General features: G+C 42.8%; 1 protein-coding gene across 1 annotated transcript in view; it reads right to left on the bottom strand.

Annotated features, from left to right (window-relative positions):
- The window catches only part of rin3 (Ras and Rab interactor 3), a 110102-nt gene extending 95136 nt beyond the window's left edge, over positions 1–14966 (bottom strand). The window contains exons 1-2 of the mRNA XM_060829351.1: positions 14633–14966; positions 14190–14361 (exon numbers count right to left, since the gene is read on the bottom strand). Of these exons, the coding sequence (XP_060685334.1) occupies positions 14190–14361; positions 14633–14682 (222 nt within the window). The 5' untranslated portion in view covers positions 14683–14966. The remainder of the gene's footprint in view (positions 1–14189; positions 14362–14632) is intronic.
- Between the last annotated feature and the right edge of the window lie 1759 nt (positions 14967–16725).

The raw sequence follows: 16725 nt of genomic DNA, 5'->3' as shown, positions 1-16725 counted from the left end.
ATAACGGAATAGACTGTACATGCATTGCACTGGGAGAGCCATATCACAATGCTGAGGAATTCATCAATAGATGATATCAATAGTGATCTGTAAAATGCTTATCGTTTAAGATGCAAGCAGCTTTTTTTATATGAGAGAAGGAGATGCAAGCTCTGTTGTTTTGATTTCTGTCCAATTTTGGTTCCTGTGAAAAAATGTTTATGCTATGCCTTGTTTGATGGCCTCCCTCTCTGTGATGGTCCTACAGTGAACAATGATGAGATGTTGGGTTCCAGTGGGCATTGCACACAGAGTACTGACAGAGAAGACTCAGAGACTACAGACTGGTGAGGCATGAAGCATGGTGTTTAAACAGCGATTGGGGTAGGTCATGTCCAAGCAAGTGTCAGTTGTGCCACCTCAGTGCCTTGAGTAGCATTGGGTGATGTCTGCTGTGCCACTATATTGCTGGTGAATGGCAATTCTGGGATTGCCAGCACTTGACTGGGTGTACAGCCTGAGTTTCAAATGGTGCTACATCCAGGGGTGAGGATCTATTCCAGGATATCCCAGCAGTAGCCAGTTCATCAGCTATGGTGAGTGGGAGAATTGAGCTAGCTTTGGAGGAAGAGGAGCATCACATGTTTTGAACACTTAATAAGTCGAATTTGTACAAATTGCATGAGTAAACCCATTAGGCCTCAGAGAGTGAAACGTCATGAAACTCAAACAAAAAACTGACACAGCCAAATAAAGTGTGATTCAATCCTTTTCTTTTCCACAGATGCTGCCAGACTTGCTGAAATTCACACAGCCTAAGAATTGCCAGTATCTTATTACAGCCCAAAAATCTACTCTCTTTAATAGCACTTTTAGGACAATGCCCAGTATACACAAGGTCAACCTGCACTCTACAAAGTCCAGCATTTGTTTCCTGTGCTCTTTCTTTGACTGTAACCAGATGAAAAGCTTATCATTGTTGCATCATTTCTGCACTAAAGTTGATAATGTGCCATACACCAGTACTCCCACATCCTGCCAGCTCTGGCTAATCACAGGAATGAATTAGTAGATGCTCATGGTGCAGATAGACTTCCCATAGAAGGAATTGATACTAAAATTTAGAGTTCCTACAGTATAACTAGCATGGTAAATAATGCGGGTTCCTATGCTCATTCTAGGATTTGCAACTAGATATGCAGAAGTCCCAGCCCACCACAGTGCCACAGACACAGCAGAGCTTCTATAATCTCTCCCCTTGTGCTTTTGACAAGCCATGATTGGAATTTGCCTCCTTCAGATTTGCTGCATATGTCTATCACTGGCTTGTGAGTTTGGAGACAGACTAGTTAAAGCCATAAAACACAGATATTGACTAGATGTAACTTGGCTGTTTTGGAGATTAAGCATCTTTGCAAACTTCCTTCTTTTCTTCACATGATTTATTGCCTTCCGCCCTTAGTCATCAGGATAATTTAGTAACTGCCACGTGCAATTAAAAGACAGCAAAAAATGCCTCATGGATTTTTCATGAGAGTTTTAATTTAAGGTCTGCTGCCTGTTTGGGTGAATATAAAAGTCCTGTGGCACTATTCACATGAAATGATTTATTGTTTATTGCCATATATTCATATCCCAACCTACACCATAAAATCTTCCACTCATATAAGTGGGAATATCAACTGCTTGAGAAATGCCAATCAACAAAATTTCCAACCAAAAAATGATTAACCTCATTTCAACCAGACCAAGATTCCAGTGAGATAAATTAAACAGAGAGATTTGAGCTGTAATGATAACTAGGGCTGAAATCAACACCAATTAATTTACAATTTGGCTTCTGTCCTAACTGCTTTTATCTATATTTAAATGAGCAATCACTTAGTCTCATTTTTGTGTTAATTTTAAAAGAAACATTTTGCATAATTAATGTAGTTTGAATTATTTTATTGCATATTTAATAGCAAGGAAGACCTTCTAACTAATGGTTGCGACCACCTCAGAATCATTAAATCACCTTTGGTACCTGCTTCATATCATAATTCATCCCAAAATGACTTTGCCCGTTCTTTTGATAATTTTTGTAGGTTTGTGCTGTTTGTGCAGACACAAGGTGTTGGAGTACTGTCTCTGTGAATGTGTTAATCAAAACATATTTTATTAAAAGACTTGGAATCAAAAAGCAGTACTTTTCTTACTCATAATGGCATTCTTCCTCCACGAGTCTTGTCATGGAAATAGATCATTACTCCAATTTACTTATGGATATACTGAACTCCTAAGTACAACATGTGTTTATTTAGAAAGATCTACAAGCCAAAAGATGGCTGAAGTTGCCAATTCTTTGGCTGTTGAAAATTGCTGCGCGGATTACAGTGAATCCAAAGGAATCATGGAATGTTACACTTGCAGTCTGTCAAGGAAACTTCAGATAGTCACTAAAAAAATCTGATCTGTGCTCTGTGTGAAACACATGTTTGTGTTTTATCATTCCAGGAGCACGTAACAAAGAGAGTTAAAAATGTAATTGCAGCCTCTAGACTCCGTACGCTGGCAGGGTCATTTGCTAGCTTGTGTGTCCATTGTACTCAAGTCTGCTGTGAAGGGGCAGAGCTGGGAATTTCTGCTAAGCAACCCCTGAATATGTAGCTAAGAAGAAATAAATCATCAGCAAAATCATTGCTGAAGGAACTTGACCATCTCTGTTCAGCGAGTGATGAAAACAAGAATCTCTAAATAATCACTCGACTGCCAAAGTCAGTACGTACTCGTAAAATTCTTCAGTTTAATAGACGCAATATTTTGCAATCCATTCATCATGGGAAGGCCAAAGTCTGACTTGAATACTCAGGTTTCTTTTAACTTCTGTTTTTTTTAATTTCCCTTCACATTTCGAACCTATGTATGCGTGTCATGTTTCATTATCTTTCTTGCATTTTATTAGGTTAAAAAACTCACTTTTTCTTTAAATCAAGAAAACTTAGTTAAATTGGATTTTTTTCAGCAGACTAATATATTTGGATTGGGGAACGGTATCCATGAGAGAAGGACTCCTTTTTTATATCCACCTTGTTGCAGACAACTGAGCGAAGAGTTGCATAAAGAAATGAAGTCAATTGTTGCTCCTTATGCACGAGCTTATCCATTTAGGAGTATCCCCATCCCATTCAGAATTGTAATTAGTGAGGGATACTTGCCTGGGGTCCCATTAAAGCAGGCACCTCAGGGAACCAGGGTACCTTTGGATTTCAACTAACATTTCCCACAACCCACATATGAAAAAATGTTTTGTTGCAACTCTTTAATTTAGTGAACAATATAATTTGCTGCACATTTTTATTTTGCTGGGTAATATTGTGTCCCCATTTATGTCAGCACAATACGCAAGCAGCAGAAATATATATGTTGTTACTTTTTTTAAAACAACCCGGAAGGAAATATTAGTAAAATAAGCAAACGATAGAGACCCGTTTCCAGCTCATCGTGTACACTTCAGAAAGCACCTTTATGGCCAGCATGTTAATTTCCAAACACAACAGGTTTATTACGGGTTTTGCCATGGCGTAATATTTTTTTCTAGTCAATTCTGGGTTATTAGCAAAAGGGAAAAAAATGTTAATTTTAAAAAATGAGTAATTCTTGAGCAAGTGATTTCATCAGGGGCAAACGGAAAGTTTATCACTTCTATTACAGAGATAGGATTTAATGATAAGCCTCTGAGACACAACCGAGATGTCAGTTGTCATGTGCTAGGAGTCTGCAGGAAGGTAGTAATTGGAGCAGCACGGGGCACAGATGTAGAAGAAACTCAGGTATTAAGTGTAAATAAATAACTCTTTAAACAAAAGTCTTGGTGTCTGGCCTGGGTTTATCTGAAAGGGAACCCTTAATAATACAACTATGATCTCTCTCACATTCTCTGCATATGTCACATTTTTTCACAGATCACACATTCCTTTTTGATGGCTGCTTGTTGGTTTTACTCACAAATAAAACAGCTAACTAATAGATAGAAGGTTCCTATGGACAGCAGTGAGATAGACACTCATCTTGATTTCTTTGGAGGGTTATGGTGAGGATAGGCTACAAGAGAACCCCTTGTTCATCTTCAACACAGAGGACACTTGACTTCACCTGAAAAGGGAGAAGGGATTTAAATGCCTCATTGAAAGACATTATCTCTAAAATTGCAGTAATTTCCTACGTGGCTGCCTTGGCTAGGCACTTACCACTCTGGAATAGTACTCTGATCATGACCTTCTGACTCATGGGCGAGAGGGCTATACTGAATGGCTGGTAAGTTATATGAGAAAAGGAAATGCAAAAGTACTAACTAATCATAATGTTTCTGGAATGATTTGGAGATGCCGCTGTTGGACTGGGGTGTACAAAGTAAAAAGAATCACACAACACCAGGTTATAGTCCAATAGGTTTAATTGGAAGCACTAGCTTTCGAAGTCCAATTAGTGCTCCCAATTAAACCTGTTGGACTATAACCTGGTGTTGTGTGATTTTTAACTTTGTTTCTGGAAGAACTTTCTTTACTGACTCTTGAGCAACTTGTGAACTAGTTGGTGCCTTAACAACCAATGGAGATTGTAAATTTTAAACTGCGACATTGTTCAACAGGAGGCCACAAACTGCCAATTTACTAGCCAGGCTCAGCACATCTGGCTAATCTCTACAATAATGTATTACAAAAGATATTTTGTGAATGAAGGGAGGAGGATACCCTCTCTCTCAATACATAAAGATTGTGATAATTATAGGAGTACATGATAGAGACTGTAAATGGCATAGGAAGTGTGACAGGAATCAAATAATTTACAAGAAGTACGCCCAGGTGTTCGAGACCCTTACGAGAAAGCAGCAACTCTATTCGTATAGAAAGTAATAGTTAAAAAAAAATGTGGTATAAATGCTAAAAACATTTGAAACAAGCATTGTGCTTCAGTGAAATCAGCATGGTTATGCAAATTATCTCATACACTATCTCAAAGAATAATAAAAAAAGAAGTTTATAAAAAAGGCCCCTGGGGCTCAGCTGACTGTGTCTCAGTCACCACTATTCTTACACTCAAAGACAAAATTAATCCTAGGATAAATCTGGTGGCCTCCCACCCTGGGGATGCACTGATTCTATCTGAACAAACTGCTGCCAATGGTGTCTCAAGTCAAAGCGTGGAAGATAGATGGAAACTGAAGGATTGTTCTGAACCTTTGTGTATTCTATGCATTAGTGTCTTCCAAGTTTTCTGTGGCTTGTATGATATATCACACGACTGTGCCTACAGACATGGAGATTCTACTCAACCATATTGAGCATCTATTGAGAGTGCAGTGCCACTTGGTGATATTTGTTTAGTTATACTACTGTCAGATAGCAAATAGAAAATGCTAACCCTGTATCTGAAAGTGAAAAGCCATGTTACAAATTAGCTACCACAAAATACGGACTTCTGAAAAAGTAAATGGCAATTCAGAATGAATCACAGGGAAAGCATAGGTATATATCTCCTGAACTGCACAGGGACAGAGGCGACAGTAGGGTCAAAATGGAAAGTACTGTAGTACTCAACATACTTCTGTGTCTCAAATAAATGATGTTTTGGAGCCACAGTTTACATCTGTTACCTGTCATTGAGCAAAGACCAATCTCATATGGAGAATGACTACAAGCAAATGTCAGGCTTCAACTACAAGAGCCCAGAATTGCCTCTGATGACGAAACTCATTCAAATAAGTAGGAATAGCAAGTAAATGTCCTCCAAGTAAGGCATATCTGGAATACTGTAAATATTGATGAAGTCAGAGTGGTACACATTGTTTATGTGGAATTTAGCAAAGCCTTTGACAGGGTTCCACATGGTAGATGCATTAATAAAGTTAGATCGCAATGGAATCACTGTGAGCTGCCAATTGGATACAAAATTGGCTCAATGGTAGGAGATAGAGGGTGGTGGTGGGATGTGTTTCGGACTAGAACGGTGTTCATTAGGATCAGTAACGGGTCCAGTTTTGTTTGTCATGTATATAAATGACTTAGATGAGAACATAGTAGGCGTGGTTAGTAGGTTTGCAGATGATACCAAAGTTGACGGTATAGTGGACAGTGAAGAAGTTATGGGAGAAAGGGACGACTGCAGATGCTGGAGATCAGAGCTGAAAAATGTGTTGCTGGAAAAGCGCAGCAGGTCAGGCAGCATCCAAGGAGCAGGAGAATCGACGATTGCTGCCTGACCTGCTGCGCTTTTCCAGCAACACACTTTTCAGTGAAGAAGTTATCTAAGATTACAAAGGGATCATGATCCATTGGGTCAATGGGCTGAGGACTGGCAGATGGAGTTTAATTTGGATAAAAGTAAGGTATTAAATTTTGGTAAAACAAACAAGAGCATAGAACAAAGAGCAATACAGTGCAGTACAGGCCCTTTGGCCCTCGATGCTGCACCGACCTGTGAAAACAATCTGAAGCCCATCTAACCTACACTATTCCATTATCACCCATATATTTATCCAATGACCATTTAAATGCCCTTAACGTTGGCGAGTCTACTACTGTTGCAGGCAGGGCATTCCATGCCCTTACTACTCTCTAAGTAAAGAACCTACCTCTGACATCTCTCCTATATCTACCATCCCTCAGTTTAAAGCTAAGTCCCCTCATGCTAGCCATCACCAACCCAGGAAAAAGGCTCTCACTGTCCACCCTATCTAATTGCTTGATCATCTTCTATTAGGTCACCTCTTACCCTTCTTCTCTCTAATGAAAGCAGCCTCAAGTCCCTCAGCTTTTCCTAAGACCTTCCCGCCATACCAGGCAGCATCCTGGGGAATCTCCTCTGCACCTTTTCCAAATGTTTCCATGTCCTTCCTATAATGCAGTGACCAGAATTTTACAAAATACTCCAAGTACAGCTGCACCACAGTTTTGTACAGCTGCAATATGACCTCATGGCTCCGAAACTCAATTCCTCCACCAATAAAAGTCAATACACCGAATGCCTTCTTAACAATCCTATCAACTGGGTGGCAACTTTCAGGGATCTATGCATGTGGATACAGAGATCTCTCTGCTCATCCACATTACCAAGAATCTTACAATTAGCCCAGTACTCTTTGTTCCTGTTATTCCTTCCAAAGTGAACCACCTCACAAGTTTCTGCATTCAACTCCATTTGCCACCTCTCAACCCAGCTCTGCAGCTTATCTGTGTCCCTCTGTAACCTGCAACATGCTTCCGCACAGTCCACAACTTCACCAACTTCAGGTCATCCATAAATTTACTAACTGATTCTATTTTCACACTTTCCAGAATTGCTAACACCTGTGTGTTGCCTCTGTGAATACTGATGAAAATTATTCATTTAGCGCCTCTCCTATCTCTTTGGACTCAACACACAACTTCACACTACTAGCCTTGACAGAATCTAATCTTTCTCTAGTCATTCTTTTATTCCTGACATACCTATAGAAAGCTTTAGGGTTTTCCTTGATCCTACCTGTCAACGATTTCTCATGTCCCCTCCTGGCTCTTAACTCTCACTTTAGGTCCTTCTTGGCTAACGTGAAAAATTCAAGCACGCTAACTGAGCCTTCACGCCTCATCTTTACATCAGCCTCCTTGTTCCTCTTGACAAGAGATCCAACTTCTTTAGTAAACCATGGTTCCCTCACTCGACCATTTACTCCCTGCCTGACAGGTACATACTTACCAAGGACACACAGTAGCTGTTCCTTGAATAAACTCCACATTTCAATTGTGCCCATCCCTTGCAATTTTTTTTCCCAACCGATGCATCCTAAATCTTGTCAAATTACATCATAATTGCCTTTCCCCCAGCTATAACTCTGGCCCTGCAGTTTATACCTATCCATTGCTAAAGTAAACATAACTGAATTGTGGTCACTATCACCAAAGTGCTCATCTACCTCCAAACACCTGGCTAAGACCATCACCCAGTACCAAATCCAATATGGCCTCGCCTGTCTACATACAATGTTAGGAAACTCTCCTGCACACATTGGACAAAAACTGACCCATCTAAGGTATTCAAACTACAGTATTTCCAGTCAATATTAGGAAAGTTAAAGGACTTCATGCCTTATTACTTTCGCTCCTATCCAGAATCATCTTTGCAATCCGTTCCTCTACATCTCTGGAACTTTTTGGAGGCCTAAAGAAAATTTTCAACAGGGTGACCTCTCCTTTCTTTTTTCTAACCTATTACCTCAGTAGACGAGTCCTCATCAAATGTCCTTCCTCCACTGTAATACTGTCCTTGACTAACAATACCACACCTTCCCCTCTTTTACCACCTTGCCTATTCTTACTGAAACTTTTAAACCCTGGAACCTGCAACAACCATTCCTATCCCTGCTCTATTCATGTCTCCAAAATGGCCACAATGTCACAGTTTCAGGTATCAACTCATGCTGCAAGTTCACCCACCTTATTCTGGATGTTCCTGGTATTGAAGTAGACACACTTCAAACGACCTTCCTGTCTGCTGGCACACTCCTGTGACCTTGAAATCTTATTCATGACCTCACTACTCTCAACCTCTTGTACACTGGAGCTACATTCAAGTTCACATCCCTCTGCTGAATTAGTTTAAATCCTCCCGAAGAGCATTAGCAAAGTTCTTCCCCAAGATACTGGTACCCCTCTGGTTCAGGTGTAGACCATCTCATTTGTAGAGGTATCACCTATCCCAGAATGAACCCCAATTATCCAGGTATCTGAATCCCTCCCTCCTGCCGCAGCACTGTAACCACATGTTTAACTGCTCTCTCTCTCGCTATTCCTTGCCTTGCTAACACATGGCATGGGTAATAAACCAGAGATAACAATTCTGTTTGTTCTAGCTCTAAGTTTCCACCCTAGCTTCTTGAATTTCTGCCTGAGATTCCCATCCCTTTTTCTACCTATGTTGTTGGTGCCTAAGTGGACCACAACTTGGAGCTGCTCCTGGCTCACCCTCAAGGATCTGAAAACATGATCTGTTCTATGTTCTATATTCAAGCAGGAGGTTGGAAGAACACAGCAAGCCAGGCAGCATCGGGAGGTGGAGAAGTCAATGTTTCAGGTGTAACCCTTCTTCAGGGCTGGAGTGGGTGCAGGGGGAGCTGCAGATAAAGGGGGTGGGGGAGGGATTTGAGTGAGGAGAGGGGCGGGGTGCTGAGGTAGTGATAGGTGAACACAGGTAGAAAGTACAAACTGGTTGGACTATAGGAGGAATGAATCCAATTGGTACCTGGAAGGAAGGGTCAATGAGAAGAATGAAATGGAGAGGGTGGGGCTGGGAAGGAAGGTTATTTGAAATTGGAGAACTCAAAGTTGAGCCTCAATGCTGTAGGCTGCCCAGGCGGAAGACGAGGTGTTATTCCTCCAACTTGTGGTTTGATTTATTGTGATAATGGAGGAGGGAAATGATGGTTATGTTGGAGAGGGAATGGGAAAGGAAATTAAAATGGGCAGTGACAGGAAGGTCAGGTTACCCCCTGCGGGCCCAGCGGGGTAGAGAAGACCACATTGAGAGCACCGGATATAATAAACTAAGTTGAAGGACCACATCGATCTTCCTGCTCCTCAGGTGCTGTCTGACCTGCTGTGCTTTTCCAGCACAACTCTAATCTAGACTCTAACAAAGAGGATTGATGAGGGCAGAGCGGTAGATGTGATCTACATGGATTTCAGTAAGGCATTCGACAAGGTTCCCCATGGGAGACTGATTAGCAAGGTTAGAGCTCACAGAATACTGGGAGAACTAGCCATTTGCATACAGAACTGGCTCAAAGGTAGAAGACAGGGTGCTGATGGAGGGTAGTTTTTCAGATTGGAGGCCTGTGACCAGTGGAGTGCCACAAGGATCGGTGCTGGGTCCTCTACATTTTGTCATTTACATAAATGATTTGGATGCGAGCATAAGAGGCACAGTTAGGAAGTCTGCAGATTATACCAAAATTGGAGGTGTAGTGGACAGCGAAGAGCGTTACCTCAGATTACAGCAGGATCTTGATCAGATGGGCCAATGGGGCTAAGAAGTGGCGGATGGAGTTTAGTTTAGATAAATGCGAGGTGCTGCCTTTTGGGAAAGCAAATCTTAGCAGGACTTATACACTTAATGGTAGGGTCCTAGGGAGTGTTGCTGAACAAAGAGACCTTGGAGTGCAGGTTCATAGCTCCTTGAAAGTGGAGTCGCAGGTAAATAGAATAGTGAAGAAGGCATTTGGTATGCTTCCGTCAAGAGTATTGAGTACAGGAGTTGGGAGGTCATGTTGCGACTGTACAGGACATTGGTTAGGCCACTGTTGAAATATTGCGTGCAATTCTGGTCTCCCTCCTAGTGGAAAGATGTTGTGAATCTTGAAAGGGTTCAGAAAAGATTGACAATGATGTTGCCAGGGTTGGAGGATTTGAGCTATGGGAAGAGGCTGAACAGGCTGGGACTGTTTTCCCTCGAGCGGAGGCTGAGGGGTGACCTTACAGAGGTTTACAAAATTATGAGGGGCATGGAGGGGTAAATAGGCAGAGTCTTTTCCCTGGGGTTGGGGAGTCCAGAACTAGAGGGCATAGGTTTAGGGTGAGAGGGGAAAGATACCAAAGAGACCTAAGGGGCAACTTTTTCACGCAGAGGGTGGTACGTGTATGGAATGAGCTGCCAGAGGAAGTGGTGAAGGCTGGTACAATTGCAACATGCTGTACATCTCTATGAATCTGTCTGCAGTCCTCACGTATGCCTAAGTTGAAGGAGTCGCAAGTGAATCTCTGTCTCATCTGGAAGGACTGTTTGGAGCCCTGGATGGAGGTGAAAGGGGTGGTGTACTGGCAAGTTTTACCCCTTCTGTCATCCAGACAGCCCTCCACCACATCTCCTCCATTCCCAGCTCCACTGCTCTAAATGCCCCCCACCTCTAAACATAATAAAGACAGAGTCCCACTTGCCCTCGCCAACCACCCCACCAGTCTCCGCATCCAACGTATTATCCTTAAATATTTCTGCCAACTCCAACTAGACCAGACCACCAAGAACATCTTCTCCTTCCCACCCCTCTCTGCCTTCTGCATGGATCATTCCCTTTGCCAATCCTTGGTTCAGGATTACAGTGGTGCTGAAAAAACACAGCAGGTCAGGCACCATCCGAGGAGCAGGAAAATCGACGTATTGGCAAAAGTCCTTCATCAGGATCAGCTCTTCCTAACGAAGGACTTTTGCCCGTAACATCGATTTTCCTGCTCCTTGGATGCTGCCTGACATGATGTGCCTTTCCAGCACCACTCTAATCTTGACGCTAATCTCCAGCATCTGCAGTACCCACTTTTACCCAATCTTTGGTTCGTGCCACTCTCCCCACTGACCCCCCTGAATCCCCACGTACCTTCCCTGCAACTGGGAAAGATGCAAAACCTGCCAATACACCACCTCCCTCACCTCCATCCAGGGCCCCAAACAGTCAGGTGAGACAGAGATTCGCCTGCCTCTCCTCCAATCTAGTTTACTGTATCTGGTGCTCCAAATGAGAACTTCCCTACACAGGGGAGACCAAACATAAATTAAGGAAATGGTTTGGCGAGAATCTCAGCCAGGCCCGTAGGGGCTGACCTGATCTCCAGTCACCGTCCATTTTAACTTCTCTTCTCACTCCATCTCCAACATGACCACCCTCGGCCTTCTCCATTGCCACAGTGAATCAGACCACAACTTAAAGGAACAAGGCCTCACCTTCCGCCTGGGCAGCTGACAGCCCAAAGGACTCAACATTGAGTTCTCCAATTTTAAATAACCTCCCTTTCCATCTCCGACTCCCTTTCCAGCCCCAGCCCCTTCCCCTCCCTTCCATTACTCTGATAGACCCTTCCTTCCAGCTACTAACCAGATTCATTCTTCCCATTGACCAACCAGGTCATACCTTCTATCTGTGTTCACCTATCACTAACTCAGCAACCGCCCCTTCCCCATCCAAAACCCTCTCCCAACTGCCCCCCATTATCTGCAGCTCCCCTTACACCAACCCTGACTCCTGAAGAAGGGTTACACCCAAATTGTTGACTTCTCCACCTCCTGATGCTGCTTGGTTTGCTGTATTCTTCCAGCCTCCTGTTTCTGAACCTTGGGTTAAGGCATTTAACATGCTTGCCTTCATTGCTCAGATCTTTGAGTATAGAGTTGGAATGTCATGTTGAGGTTGGTGACACCTCTTCAGGAGTACTGTGTGCAGTTCTGGTCGCCCTCCTATAAGAAGGGTTATTATTATATTGGAGAGGGTTCAGAAAAGATTGCTGAGAATGGAGGGCTTAAATTATAAAAATAGGCTGGGACTTCTTTCACTGGAGCATAGAAGTTAGGAGTGACCTTATAGAGGTTTGTAATATCAAGAGGGGCATAGATAAGGAGAGTAGGTCTTGTCCCTAGCATGGGAGAATGCAAAACTAGGAGACCTATTTTCAAAGTGAGAGGAGAAAGCTTTAAAAGAACGTGAGGAGCAACTTTTTTTATACAGAGAATGGTTTTTGTGTGGAATGAAATGCCAAACAAAGTAATGGGTGAAGGCACAGTAACAACATTTAAAAGATATTTGGATAAACATGAATAGGAAAGGTTTGGAAGAATATGGGCCAAATGCAGCAAGTCAGATTAGTTTAGTTTGGGAACATGATCGGTGTGGACTAATTGGACTGAAGGGTCTGTTTCTGTGCTGGATGGCTCTATGTAACTAATCATATTAAGAATGCAGGTACAGCAGGCAGTGAAGAAAGCTAATAGCATGCTGGCCTTCATAGCAAGAGGAATTGAGTATAGGAGCAAAGAGGTCCTTCTGCAGCTGTACAGGGCCCTGGTGAGACTGCACCTGGAGTATTGTGCGCAGTTTTGGTCTCCAACTTTGAGGAAGGACATTCTGGCTATCGAGGGAGGACAGCGTAGGTTCACGAGGTCAATTCCCGGAATGGCGGTACTATCATATGTTAAAAGATTGGAGTGACTGGGCTTGTCTTTACTTGAGTTTAGAAGGATGAGAGGGGATCTGATTGAGTCGTGTAAGATTATTAAAGGACTGGACTCTCTGGAGGCAGGAAGCATGTTTCCACTGGACTCATCCATGAGCCAGAGCACACAATTTAAAAATAAAGGGTAGGCCATTTAGAACAAAGTTGAGGGGAAGTTTCTTCACCCAGAGAGTGGTGGATATATGGAATGCTCTGCCTCAGAAGGCAGTCGAGACCACGTCTCTGGATACTTTCAAGAAATAGATGGATAGTTCTCTTAAAGATAGTGGAATCAAGGGCTATAGGGCTAAGGCAGGAACAGGATACCGACTGTGGATGATCAGCCATGATCATAATGAATGGTGGTGCTGGCTTGAAGGGCCAAATGGCCTATTCCTACATCTATTGTCTATTCATATCACTGAGTATTTTTTGCTAATACCCAATCATACATTTGTAATACTGTACTGCTAAAAGTAAGGAGCCACCAAGATTTCAGGGAAGACTGATGCTGCTGCTGCTGCACTATTGTTAAACTGATATTGGATCTTTCACATCAATTACAGTCCACCAGCTGGTAATGCAGTTACCCACCAGAGCCATTTATTCAACTGGGACAGACAGAGCAGTAAAACACATTGAACACAGCAATGTTCACCACAAGCAAAAGGCAAATGCGTCAGTGAAGCACGCAAACTGCCCCCATGCAATGATGTCCACTTTGATCACTTTTACTGGCTTGGCAATTTATTCATTGCAGAGAAAAGTTGAAGAAGTATTTAAATTGCTGGCTCCTAACATGTTCTCTGTGGGTGCCTGGGTTAGCTGCCGCTTGGAGGAGCCATTTAGGCTGTTCGAAGAATAATCTTAAATGATGAGTGAACGGGATCGAGCGTTTGCAACAAAATACCTAACAAGGTGAAAAGGAGTTTCCAAAAGAACGATCACTTTCAAATAGTTTAGACAACACAATCTGACCCACTGGCATAGCTGACCCGGATATTTAAAAATGTCCAAGTCTAATCCACAAAGGGTCTGACTTCAAACCTTCCACTCTAATGAGTGAACTAAACTTTAGTCAAATAAAAGTTGAAATCTAAACAGTTCCTCTTTGTGTTTTTTATATAGCTCGATGGGGAGTAAATGTTTTTAATAGGAGTAGCCCCCACCCACTACTCGGACTCAGAGTTGACCTGACCACAGCGGCTGAAACACACTTACCCCTGGCGGCTCCCGGTGGAGTATTTCCGTGACTTTTTCTTTCTTGGTGTTGAGTTGAAGCCACACTGGACAAGTCCTGATGAGTTTATCCGGAATGCTGATGCCTGGAAACGGCGAAAGGACAGTGGCTGTGGCAGGCTGTCCACATTCATCTTTCGCCCCTAGTTGTGAACTAAAGGGAAACAGAACATCAACTGGCTGCATTATAGATAAGAGTTAGAATTTATGCGGCAATGGAACCGGCCACACTAATAACAATGTTGACAGATTATTTGACACAACAGCACGAGTGAAGTCAGACTTTGCAAAGTTGAATTTGCATGTTAATGCACAAACACATGAAGTGCATTAGGAAAAAGCTCCTGGGATAGTAAGATGTTTCGTCTTGTTAAAATAAAAAAAACCTTAGCAATAACCAGTCTGTTCAATGTTAAGCTACATACCCTGGCGCGTCTCCAGTTTCCACTTCTTGTCCAGATGTTCTCTTCATCATCGCTTCGCTCGATCAGCTCCACTGTGCAGACCCATTTAAAGAAATATGCTGACTTCAGCACTATCGCTTCCAAACTGAGCAATAACTCCACATTTTAGTAAGAAGAATAACGCACTTTGCCTCTCAGTCAGAAAGATGGCGTTGGATTGAGCAGACTTTGAACACTAATAGACGTAGAAATGCAGGAAGGCGTGCGCTGTGGGTTTTCTCTCTCTCTGACTTCCTGTATTGTGTGAACAAACGGGGGATCTGAGGAAGAGGCAGCTCGAGATGGTCAAGCTTTCAGTCTTACTAACTCAAAGCTTTCCCTGCCTTGGAATTTTACACGGTGTGTGGGAGGAGCACTGACATCATCTGGCAAGTTTTGGAGCCAACTCCACTTCAAATCTGGCCGATGTGCTCCAAGTTAAATAAGTAAATGTTTTATTTTTGTTTGCAGATGTGGCTACATTGCTCAGACTATTTTGGTGCCTTTCAGGGTGAGTAAGCTCTTTATCCACCCGCCCCCTTCCCCACCCTCACACTACAAACAGAGCTTTTCCTAACTAAGACCAGACGGTTCCCTACACTTCCAGCATGTTCAAATCAAACCTCGCCAGTGGAAGTCTGTAAAGTTTTTTTTTAGATTAGATTACTTACAGTGTGGAAGCAGGCCCTTTGGCCCAACAAGTCCACACCGACCCGCCCAAGCACAACCCACCCATACCCCTACATTTACCCCTTACCTAACAGTACGGGCAATTTAGCATGGCCAATTCACCTGACCCGCACATCTTTGGACTGAGGAAGGAAACCGGAGCACCCGGAGGAAACCCACGCAGACACGGGGAGAACCTGCAAACTCCACACAGTCAGTCGCCTGAGTTGGGAATTGAACCCGGGTCTCAGGCGCTGTGAAGCAGCAGTGCTAACCACTGTGCCACCGTGCGCTTAATTTGATTCAACAGCGCAGAAAGCAGAGCTGCATCAGCACATTTCCCAAGAACAAACCCAAACAGAGTTTGTGGGGTGAGACAAAAGGTTTTCAAAACATGTTAGGAGATTAAAAAAAAGATCGGCTACAAAATATTCTGAACAGAAAGAATGTGATTTACTTGAAAAATAGTTCAGACCTTTTGGCGTCTTGGGTGATGGAAACTAAGTTATCCTTCGCACAAACAGCTCAAGGCAACATCTGTTTCCAGAACTAAGCAAGCTGAATTCCTGAAATGCTGTGCTACAGAAATGACTGACTTCCATTTCTTATATTGTTAAACCTCAACAGCTTAGATGTAACTAAAGGAACTGATTTAAAGATTCTCTCTAAAGAAACAAATCACTCTAATTTTTGATCACTAATTGAATATTCATTTTTATGATTCATTATTTTTATTCACTACCTGCAAAGTTAAGTTTAAAATTCCGAGCATATTTTATGCCAGACTTCAAATTGATTTTTGACAATAATTGCAGTTTTAAAGTTCAGAAGTAGCCTTTTTTCGGCTACCTCAGTGCTAGGGGCCAGGGTTCAATTCCAGCCTCAGGTGGCTGCCTGTGTGGAGTTTGCACAATCTCCCCGTGCCTGCGTGGGTTTGCCCCGATTTTCTCCCACAGTCCAAAGATGTGCAGGTCAGGTGAATTGGCTGTGCTAAATTGCCCGTAGGGATGTGTAGGTTAGGTGCATTAGTCAGGGGCCAATATAGGAGTGGGTCAGGGTGGGTTACTCTTCAGAGGGTTGGGATTGGGCCAAAGGGCCTGTTTCCACACTGTAGGGGTTCAAATTCTTCTTAAAATCAGTATTGATCACACAAGAAAGATTTTTGGCTGTAACTATGCTTTCAAATCAAAGCTAAATCAATTCTGCAGTGAACTGGAACTCCAGCCCTCACAGCAGTGGTCAAGAGCATAGAAAAAGGACCCTTAACCCATTGTGTTCTTGCTGGTCAAAAACAAGCTCCTAGGTTTTCAAATCCCATTTTCCAGCACTTAGCCAATAGCCTTGTATGCCTTGGCATCATAAGTGCACATCCACATACTACCAACATCTTATGAGGGTTTCTGCCT

This window comes from Hemiscyllium ocellatum, chromosome 8, assembly GCF_020745735.1.
Source record: "Hemiscyllium ocellatum isolate sHemOce1 chromosome 8, sHemOce1.pat.X.cur, whole genome shotgun sequence".
NCBI lineage: Eukaryota > Metazoa > Chordata > Chondrichthyes > Orectolobiformes > Hemiscylliidae > Hemiscyllium > Hemiscyllium ocellatum.
Note: the sequence above shows the minus strand (reverse complement) of the source record. Positions and strands in the feature narration are given on the sequence as shown.